This window comes from Brachyistius frenatus, unplaced genomic scaffold, assembly GCF_029030835.1.
Source record: "Brachyistius frenatus isolate BFR_SWC_R1_liver_20210118 unplaced genomic scaffold, ASM2903083v1 Contig_3, whole genome shotgun sequence".
Taxonomy (NCBI): domain Eukaryota; kingdom Metazoa; phylum Chordata; class Actinopteri; family Embiotocidae; genus Brachyistius; species Brachyistius frenatus.
The window spans coordinates 10522508-10533849 of record NW_027210602.1 but is presented as its reverse complement, the minus strand read 5'-3'; the positions used below and the strand labels follow the sequence as shown (position 1 = coordinate 10533849).

At 41.4% G+C, this 11342-nt stretch overlaps 1 protein-coding gene across 1 annotated transcript; it reads left to right on the top strand.

The window, feature by feature from the left end:
• The first annotated feature begins 3798 nt into the window (after positions 1 to 3798).
• On the top strand, positions 3799 to 10748 carry txnl1 (thioredoxin-like 1). The gene is made up of 8 exons (XM_069706400.1): positions 3799 to 3825; positions 4921 to 5017; positions 5750 to 5923; positions 6644 to 6766; positions 7372 to 7441; positions 8592 to 8764; positions 10276 to 10380; positions 10477 to 10748. The coding sequence occupies exons 1-8, from the start codon at positions 3818 to 3820 to the stop codon at positions 10504 to 10506; spliced, it is 780 nt and encodes a 259-aa protein (XP_069562501.1). The 5' UTR covers positions 3799 to 3817; the 3' UTR covers positions 10507 to 10748.
• Positions 10749 to 11342: the final 594 nt, after the last annotated feature.

Below are 11342 nucleotides of genomic sequence, written 5' to 3'. Positions count from 1 at the left end.
CCCTCCCCGCCCTTCCTCCCCGGCTGCGGCTCCCCTCCCCGCCCTTCCTCCCCGGCTGCTTCACCTTCTCTGCCCCGCACAAACCTGCCGGACTGGTCTGACGCGTCCAGCACTTCAAACAACAACAAAACAGCTCACTAAAAACTACGCGTGGCATTCAAAGGCAAGCTGCAGCTTCGGAAGTGGGCGAGTAGGTGCTGTGGTCACGTGACGCACAGTAAAGGTGCGTAATTGAGATCTTAATGAAACCAAGTGGGGTTTCTAGTCCCAATACTTCATGCGTGACACTTGATAGATCGACTGCAGACCAGTACCTGACATTAGTTAGCGTCAGCGAACAAGCCAACTGCACATGGATATGTCAATAGAATCATCCCAGCAATGTTTTCAGAGTAACATGCTATCAAGTCAGTATTAACGCTATGTTGACGGAAAAAGGCGGCTTTGGGAACAACAATAGATTTTAAGTCTTTAAATGTGAATTCCAATAGACCCCAAATGTTTTCTATTTTGTTGGTAGATTTTCTTAAAGCTCCCCGTGGGCTACTCCATGCACGTCCGACTTAAGAGTCTCAAAGAGGAACAGTTTTATCATCAGACTGAACACATTTCATGTCAACTTGGTTATTTATGTCTAAGTCAATAAACAGCAGGCTTTAATGATCAAAATATGGATCTCAACTCTTGTATATATATATTATACTATATAGTGCGCTCTTTACCCTTGTGGACAAAAACACAATCCATATTCAGCAACAAAAATGATTTAAAAAAAAATAGCGGGTATAGAGAAAGGTCTAACAAACAACATATGAAGTTGCATTATGGGAAATATAGGCGCTTAACCCCAAAAGTCTAAAAGTCAGGATTATCAATTTGATTTTTAATTCAGGCATACTTGTTTTGATGGAGGATACTCCATTTGTTGAGCATCAGTACTTATTTCTAGTAGCCTAACTACATTTAAAAAATTGCATTTTGTTTTCAACTGCACATGGCAGACACATTAAATAGACACATTTAAATGAAGAAGGAAACAATGAAAACTGAGGTGAGGAAATCAAATGTTCAACCCAGCGATGAGATTTTCCCTGTTTTTTTAAGATATGCTAAAGGATGCAAAGGTTCTTGGACATAGCCTTCCACATTGGATTTAGGGAACTAAGAGAGCTTCATTAACAAGAAGGAGGCAGAAACATTATGGCAAAAATGTGAACTGATCTTTGAAAAACGTCCAGCTCGGTTATTCTAATGTAGTGCCCTAAACTTTAAAAAAAAAAAAAAAAAAAAACATAACACTGAAAGGAGGGCAATGAAAAAAAAACTATTTAACTCAAAGGGGGTCAAAGTTTTACTAGAAAAGGTGATGTACGGTTTTTCTATCCTGTAGAGAGCAGTAAAACGGCCAGAAGCGTTTAAAGTGCAAAAAGCCTAAAGAAGAAGAAAAAAGAAAAGGAAGCCCCGCCAGAAGTAAAGATAGGGACTGAGATGATGAGAAGCACGAGAGGAATTAGAAGAGGACGGCAGCATCCAGTGTTGAAGAAGGGGAGGAAACAGCAGCGTCGGATGGGGAGAGGGCAGAGATGATGGCAAAATACAAACAGAAATCCACAGCTCTGTCAACCTGACAGTAGAAGGTAAGAGAGGAAGGGAAAGGACACGATCAGCTCATCCTGGTATTCATGAAAGAAGAGACAATACTAACAGTCCACTTGATGCCACGTTTACTTTAGAAGAGTTGAAAAGAGCGATAGAAAGAGGACGACTTACATCACCAGGGAAGGATGACGTGTTACATAATAATAAAGCGTTTAGGTCGTTTAGTAATGATGAAATTGTTCTGTTTTCATCATCAGGTTTGGGAAGTGGGGAGACGACCTAGTTCTTGGAAAGAAGCTGTGATTATTCCAATCAGGAAACCAGGCAAGGACTCATCAAACCCAATGAATTATAGACCAACTAACATCTCATGGAGGTCAGATTATGGAAAGAATGATTAAGACAGATTAACATTTTATTTGTAAACCAGGGGAATGATAACAACTCATCAAAGTGGATTTCAGAAAGGTAGAGGAACTATGGACCCAGTTATTTGTTTAGAAACAGAAATGAATAAAGCTCAAGTGAATAAGGAGTCAGTGATGGCTGTGTTTTTTAAAAGGCAGACGATATGGTTTGGAAGGAGGGATTGTTGATGAAATTAAATATGATAGGAATAGGTGGCAGAGCATATCATTGGATTAAAGACTTTTTATTGAACAGATTTGTGTGTCGTGTGGTTCGATGATAAATTAACATTGAATGATCATATTCAGAGGATAGTTATCAAATGTAAACAGATTTTAAATGTAATGAGGTGTCCAACAGGGTCAGAATGACGAGCCAGCACATCTGATGTTAAACATATGAATGTCGCTCTGATGAGATCAGTCCTTCATGATGGTCGTGTTGTATTCGGATCAGCTGTAAAAACTTCATTAAAGGAGCTGGAGGTGGTGAATCCGAAGCTCTGAGACTCTGTTGTGGTGCTTTTAAAACAAGTCCTGTGTCTGCTCTTCAGGTGGAGGAGGGTGAGACGCCGCAGCATGTGAGACGCAAGCTCTTAACTATGAACTACTGGGACAATCTTCAAGGACGTTGTGGAGATAATCATCCAACCACAAAGCTGCTTCTCCCATGTTGGGAGAGAGAAAGGACCAAACAGGATTATCCAGACATGTCATTAAATCAGATAACATTCACCCCTGATGTACCGTTATCAGCAACACCACCTCGGCTGGTTCCCTCAGTGTCAGTTCATAATTACTTTTTGGGGAAAAGTACTGTAAGATCTTGGTGATATTGCAGGAGTGGTGGAGGACAGACTACAGACCACATATCAATCATTTACCCCGAAACACACGGACGGATCTGAAGATCCTAATACAGGTAGAACTGGTTTTGCGGTCAACATATGCAGTCAAAAGGAAAACATCAGACAATATCTGTTTATACAGTAGAGACGTTGGTCATCTTAACAGCACTGCAGTGGGTGAAGGAGCTTCAGATCAGAAAGGTCATCATCTGTTCAGATTCCAGTTCAGCACTATTGTCATTACAATCATTCACATCTCATAGCAGGCAGGATTTAATCAATGAAATACATGAAACACTGTTCAGACTTCAAAATATGTGTCTTCATGTATCATTCATGTGGCTGCCGGCACACGGAGGGATAAAAGGAAACGGAAGAGCAGATCAATTAGCAGAACAAGCTTTGCAGAGTCAGCACAGTTCAGCCGTTTTATTCAGCAAAGCAGAAACTAAATTAATAATCAAAAGAAACTTTGTGAAGGAACGGCAGCACAGTTGGGACTCAGGAGACACAGGAAGACACGTTTATGCACTTCAGAGAGACGTTGGCAAATGGAGGACATCCAGAAGAAGCACCAAGGAAGAAAACATATTAACCAGACTGAGGGTTGGACACACGAGGCTGAACAAAACAACACAACTAATAAATAAACACCCAACAGGACGATGTGAGTTCTGCAAAATACCAGAATCTGAACATCTTATCATTTGTCATTGCCAGAAATTCACAGGACAGCGAGACATGTTGAAGAGGAAGCTGGGAGTTGAGGAACTTCATCTAAAAGACACGTTAACCTTATGGGCAGGAAGTGTGTTGCAATACTTGAAAGAAACAGGATTGAGTAAAAGAATTTAGTTCACTGAATTGGTGCAACCTTTGTTTTGTTTTTGTTGTTTTTTGTAAGGGGATAGATAACTCTGGTCCACACTCCCACACAGTAGGCTCGCCGTGGTGAAGTTCACAATGGCCGGGTAAGATGACCGAACCGGCCGCGAGGCTGACCAGGCCTGTACTTTCTTTTCTCAGCGTACGAGTGGAAACATTCAAATCTTGTCGTTAAGCTGTTTTGAAAAAGTGACGAGCAGAATAATGACGTTTATCTGTCAAGGAGAACTTAAATTACCTCAACGGGGCTAAAGGCGTGCTATCGTTAGCAGCGGTTAGCTCGCTAGCTTACAATGACATAGCAGTATTACAGCCACTGGGCTGCTGAGGTGTCGCAGGATTTAATGACGTGTCGGCTGATTAAAAGAAGAACAGGACACCATCTCTGGTGTTGTCTCCAAGAAAAAGTAGCACTATTACCGCTAACATAATGCTCAAAGGTGAATGGTTTGCTCCCCGGGTGCCTGGACATCGTGTCTTTGTACTCTGGTCCATCTGTTGAGTTGATAACATGACAGAGAATCAATGGCAGCTTTAAACATGTAAGATATACTCTGCTCAAAGTTGCTGAAATGAAAAGTTGAATTGGGTTGTCCCATTAGCATGCCATAAATATTGTCAAATATTTGTAAGTGATGACATTAAACAACCCTCAAATGTAATTTGGACCTCTGGTAAGCTTTGGGTGTTTATGAAGAATGCCTTTATTTCAGAGCCTGATTTAAGCTTATTTACGACCTCACGCTATCAAAAACTCAGAATCAGAACCTGCTTTATATATTTACCAACAGTGGGGATGATATAGTAGTGATAGAGTACACAATTAATCAATAGCTCTTAGGAAGTACGACAAATCAGTGCTAAGTTCATCGGATTCATTTTTGGGGATCGATATTATGTTTTTGCTGTATTATATCAGTGAACATGTCAACCAATAAGCAACAAGACATGTCTGCAAGGAAATACTAAAGATATCTTTAATTTAGAAATAATGTCTCCGATATAAATCCAATCCACGAGAGCACTGTCTAGTGCAAATCAAAACAGCAGAAACCGGTTCTTCAAATAATTCACTTTACCATGATGTATAACAGAGGCAGTTGATAAACCGAATTATTTCTGCACTCCTTAAAAGATGAGAGCAGATCCTTAACCTAACGTCCTCCCCGCTGCCTCCTCAGGTGTCGACCCTGCGTCAGAATAGCTCCAGCTTTCAACATGTTGAGTAACAAGTACCCACAGGTCGTCTTCCTCGAAGTCGACGTTCATGTTTGTCAGGTAAGTCTGATCCACCACATCCCCCTCATGGTTTACATCAAGTCCCAAAACACACAGAGCAGATAGAGAGAGAGAGAACAATTACTTATTGTTCAACCATTAAAAAAAAATCTAGTTGTGCCACCAATATTAAGGTTTATTATATGATGATCTTTGGACTATTCAAGCAGTGTCAAACCAATGCGAGAATCAGGCCAGATAACGTTGTTTCAACGATTTAATCTTTAAGCTTTTATTATTATTTGTACTTGCTGATTTCCATCGTGAAGCCGCAAGGGTAAAAACCATATCCAACAAACCTCACTCACTTCTTGTGAAATCAAAACAAGTTTACTGTGAGCATTAAATTATTAAATTGTGGATACATCATTTTTTTAGGTTTGTAACAATAATAGAAAATACAGCCTATTGCATACCTTATCTTTTAAATTGAACTCATACAGTCATACATACCATCATTTGGTATTGAAATCTGAACAGCACGTTCACTTCTGAAATAACAAATGTGTTTGGTAAGTTGGTTTTGCGGAAGCTGTGGACCAAACACATGTGAGGCTGGGCAGACTGAGTCAGAGCACCAGAGAGGGAACTTCATGAAATAGGCAACTCACCAGGCAGAGAGGCGCTGGTGAAGAACTACAATCAATAATACAAGGATTTCATGTTATTGGTGTAAACTCTAATGATAATACAGTGATAGTTCTTACAAAACCATTTCTCTCTTTCACTCAGGCGACAGCGGCAGCCAACAACATCTCAGCCACACCGACGTTCTTGTTCTTCAGGAACCGGGTCCGGGTGGATCAGTACCAGGGGGCAGACGCTGCGGGTCTGGAAGAGAAGATTAAACAGCACACAGAGAACGACCCGGGAAACAATGAGGACTCCGACATTCCAAAGGGATACGTGAGTGGACGTCCCCGACACCAGTCATCGTTCTGTTGGAGGGTTCTGATGAGATGTGTGCGGGATTTACTGTCAGGTTTTATCAGACGGCCATCAGCAATGTTTAAATATGTAAATGATGTTTGCATTTTTGATGTATTACTCATTGAAAAGCAGCTGAACATCTTCAGCCTTGTTGAGAGTAAAGGTGGATTTATACACCTGCATTAATGGGCGTCACTGTACTAACGCAGGCTCCTTTAACTTCCTCAAAAAAATTTAACAATTATGATTTATGATTATGATCAATCAACGGGAGATACCATGTGGGGTGGCAGGAACCTGATTGGCTGCTTGCGATTTTACACTTAACGTTTGGGAGTGAAAACTGCATTCAGGAAGTCAAGGAAAGACTCAGTAGTCCTCTCCTTTTCAGGAACAAACAAAGTGATGACACAGCAAAGCTTCTGCTCTCTGTGATCATCGCTCCTGAATGAATGAAAGCACAGTGATTCTACAGCAGTGGTCTCTTATCCAGTAACAAGACACTTTGAATAAAACATTAAAGTTATCTAGATGTAACTCCAGTGTAGGGATTCAACGGTACGTCAGAGGAGAACAAATTCACAGGAAAACAAAAATAAATGCATGTTATGGTTTATATCGTTGGAAACGATCTAATGTTGAAAAAAGGTGACAGAACCAGAAGTTGAGTTTCTCTTTGTCTGCTGTATTTTTCAGATGGACCTCATGCCTTTTGTCAGCAAAGCCGGCTGCGAGTGCCTCAACGAGAGCGACGACTGCGGCTTTGACAACTGCTTAATCAAAGACTCGTCCTACATGGAGTCCGACTGTGATGAACAGGTGCGAGCTGCCAGTTCATGCACGATATGTAGGAGTTTGTCTTTTTATTTGTGCAACAAATGGGCAGATGTAAGAATCCACAACGACTGCTTTAAACCCGCATCAGATAACATCAGTGCCTTGCATATACTGTTTCTTTGTCTAGGCAGGAGCTATTCTGAATAATATCCAAAATGTCCCTGTTAAGCGAGTACTTCGGGGTTATTACACGTTTGAGAAGCTGCAGGTTTCAGGTCGTTGTTCTCTTAGTGGAAAAGACCGAATGTCACTTGATTTTAAATGAAACATATCAACAGATAAACCAAGAAAACTGATTGCTGATCTCTATTTTCATTCTTATTCACTTCATGTGCATCTGCTCAAATCTTACATTATATATTACACTTAGCCTTATTTAAACTTTATATGTGGTGTTACTATGCAACCTCCACAGTTGATGGTGAAAGAGATGATAATTTTCTTTCCTCTGTCCCCTCAGGAGTAACACTTTTTAGTCCCAGTGAAATTGATTGTCCTTCTCGGTTGACCTTTTTTAAGAGTTGAATTTTGTTGTATGTGGAGTGTTCCGTTTTCTGACGTGTTGCTTCTTTTTAAATCTTATCCAGTTGTTGATAACGATCGCCTTCAACCAGCCTGTGAAGCTCTTCTCTATGAAGCTCCAGTCGACAGACTTTGGTGAGTTTTATTGTGCTGCTCACTCGGGTTGTGCCAAATCGTATTGTTCATGGCGATATCGTTGTCATTTGTGATTCATGTCATGATAGTGGCAACATTGCAACTTGTTGACATAGTGACATCGTGCCCTTACGGTATGATGTAAGGTACGTGCGTAACTTTAACACAGCAACAACAAGCATGGCTGAAGCAGCTCCACGGAGGAGGAGTTCGTTCCGAACAGGGCAGTGACTTCAGAAGTGTGGGAGGGGTTTCTTTACTACAGATCAGATTTACAACAAACCACATAAATATGTTCGTTTCTACTGAATGTTTGAAGGCAAACAGCTTCGTTTATGCTGATATAAAAGTAATTTTAGTTATATAGCACATTTAAATAAAACAAAAGTTGTTCAAAGTGTAGCACAACAATCAAAGAGCCTTTCAAAACACAATAAGCAACAAAGCCAAAAGAAATACATTAAATGCAATATGAAGCAGGAACAACACAAGAAAAATACCCGAGCACTACATAATGCTCAGAAAATACAATCAAAGGGAAATATCGGAAAATTTAAATATGATTTGAATCGAGATTTGATTTCAGTTGGAGGAAGAGTTTAGGAGCCATCACTGAGAAAACCTGGTCGGTCCCAAGAAACACCAAAAAGCGCTGGTTCAGACGCCTGCGCATGACATGTGGGGTATCTGTTCAGACAGAAAGGACGGAGCGTCACATTTAACCACTTATACACCGACAATTTTTTTTTTTTTTTTAAATGTACCCTATACTGAACAAGCAGCCAATGTAAGGATGCCACAAGAGGAGAATTGTGCTCACACTTGAGTCAGGAACCTCACCGCAGCATGTTGTATATCCTGCAACCAGGATATTAATGTCTGGCCCAGGCAACATACACAGAAATGCAATACTTTCTTCAAATTATGAATAAAGTATTTTACAGTATTTTCTCTTTGGTTATTGCAGAAATACCCTAAAATATCTTGATATCATTTCAGGGCCGTATCGCCCACCTCTACTGCTTACATTAATCTGAATCTGTTATACAGAGGTGATACAATGAAAATCCTTTTCAGTTTCCTTATAACTGTTCTGCCCCGCAACCACCTCGTCTCATTTGGTTCTTTTCGCCATCCCTCTCTCCATCAGCCCAAGCCCCTAAGGTGGTGAAGGTGTTCATCAACCTCCCTCGGTCGATGGGTTTTGACGACGCGGAGCGAAGCGAAGCCACTCAGACTCTGGAGCTGTCAGAGGAAGACTACAAAGAGGACGGCTTGATTCCTCTGCGTTACGTCAAGTTTCAGAACGTACAGAGTGTAACGGTAAGGACCGGATCAGCGAAGTTACTGCCGGAACCCGGCATAGGTAGACCTGAGACATGTTATGTTTCAATTTGAAATGTACTGAAATGCGTTCATCAGTTGCTTCTCAGTACATTTTATTTAAGACTGGAGTTTTCTAGCTGAAATCTGACATCTTCCCACCTACAGCAGAAACCCAACTGCACCACAGTCCTGTCAATCAAACAGACACAACGCCAAATATACTGCTTTTTGACTCCTAATATCTAATATTTGTATTATGTTTGGAGGGACTTTAGTGAATGACACTATTGACTGTGTTTCATAATAGAAGTTAAATGGGAGTCTGTGGAGGTTTTTAGGAGCCAACCCTTGCAAAGCTCGGTGGTTTTGCATTTTAATCCACTAATGCACTGGCCTCACTTGTCACACCCTGAAGCTGCGTCCAATTTTATATATATAGTTTATGGCTTCCACACAGTTAGGAAATGTTTGTCTACTGGCTTTGAGGACACGGAGGGTTTGATGCGCTGTAGTTGTTTGAGTTGGAGTGGATTATCTCACAGGTCCTGTGCATTTGTCCTGAGATTCACACGTGTCCAGCGTGTCTCAGTCTGTTGCAGTGCCTTTGTAGTTCTGCATCTTCTGTCTCACATAGTTGAGTCATACTGATAAAGAGTCCAAACACATTCTCAAACGCCCACAGTGTAAAACTGGTGTTTCATAGTAGCCTGGTTTCACCCGCCTACTACTCACAGTTTGAGGATTCGCAGTGATTGCAGCCTGGAAACCCTGTTCACATTAAGGTTTGCTCAGCTGCTCTGAGGGGCAGAGGAGTCAGTGACCAGGGGGCGTGGCCAGTCCGATGATGTTAAAGTCCAGCATTAGTTTCTAAATGTAGGTCGAGGTCTGTGCTAGATTGACTCAGCCGGAAGGGATGCACGCTCTAAAGTCCACGCTGCCGTGATTGATTGTTTAATATTAATTCTAACCTCAACCCTCCGACAGTGTAACAACCAATCCCAGACACAGCGTCCCTCCCGAGGATCCAATCTCGCACAAGGTTTCCGACAGTGGAGGCAGCGGTTGAGTTTTTTACACTCATCATCAAACAGTCCTTAACAGTGGAAACAGTGGTCAGAAGCATGTATTAAACCTCGAGTTTGGGTCCAGATAGTTTTACAAATTTACTCTGGATTTGGGGCTCAACCCAGCAAGGAATAATCACGTTCATTTTTTGTTAAAAAAGTAAAAAAATAAATGTGCATGGCATGACCCTGTGCAGCTGATTCACTCACACACTCTTAAAACTTGTATGTCTTATTTTCTTAAGTGAAACATATTTTGAGCCATTTTTCAGACTCATCAGTTGAGCAGTTTAGTGTGAAGATATCGATGAGTGCGAAAGATCAACCCAGAGACACTTGATCAGTCTGCTATACGTCTGTTCTTCCTAAAACGGTGCCTGCTGAGCTGTTTTAACTGCTTTAGTTTGATTGTTGATGGCTTCTTTTTTTCCCTCTTCTTCCCAGTTGTTTGTCAAGTCGAACCAAGGAGATGAAGAGACGACAAAAATCAACTACCTGACATTCATAGGAACTCCAGTGCAGGCCACCAACATGAACGACTTCAAAAGGGTATGAAGCAGCTGCAGCGACCTGCCTTCATTAACGTTCAGGTTTGTTTTGTCTGTCGTACTCATGGATGATGACGTTTGTTTTGTCACCGCGCAGGTTGTAGGAAAGAAAGGTGAGAGTCACTGAGCAGGAGGATGAAGAGGAGCAAGAGGAGGAGGCTGCTGATACATCCAAGGACTTTCCCTCTGCCAAAGCTGCCACACACACCGCTGTCAGACAAACACACGCATACACACACACACAGCCTCCAAGTGTCCTCCTCAAGCTCTGTTTGAATTCTCTGCCTGTGGAGACTCGGTCTATAAATGATTTGTATTGTAATTCTGATGAAATCACTGTAAATAAAACACAATCCTTTTTCAAAGGCATGTGAGTCAAGCCTGTTTTCTGTGGGAGCTTCAGCAGGTGGAGGAGAAGGGGGTAGCAAGAGGGATGGTAAAGTAAGACAGGGTTGAACTGTGGTTATATTAGTAACCAGCCGTGGAAATATTACCACAGATTCCTTAAAAACATGTCCATCATGGTTTCTATATGAAATGGATTTACAATGGAAATACATGCACTGGTGTTTTTAGGTGCCTACAGCTCTTTGAGTGCGTTTCAGTTTCACCACCAGAAGCTCCGTCTGCTCGGACTGTACAGAGCAGGAAACCACTCGGGAGTCCACCTTCTTCATCAAAGCACATTAAATCCACATTAAATCAGGCCAGAAATGGCCGTTTGCAAAGCTGTGCAGAGCTTATGTCTGCCCCCTGTGGTCAGTGGGGGAATCACCCCTGTCCAGTTGTGTCATTGTAAAATGAAACATTTCAGTGAAGCAAAGAAGTCGCTTAGTTGATCTTTGTAATGTTAGAGAAGGACCAAAGTCAAAGCCTGCTGTTACTGTGTATTCCTCAATAAATCTGTTCTCTGATATTTCAAACATTAAGAACAAATGTTTAGGTCACTGGTTTAGTCATTCT

Coding starts and splice junctions, on each gene's coding strand:
- txnl1 (XM_069706400.1), top strand. Junction 7,442..8,591: donor GCTCCAGTCGACAGACTTTG/GTGAGTTTTATT, acceptor TCTCTCCATCAG/CCCAAGCCCCTAAGGTGGTG. Junction 8,765..10,275: donor AGAACGTACAGAGTGTAACG/GTAAGGACCGGA, acceptor TCTTCTTCCCAG/TTGTTTGTCAAGTCGAACCA.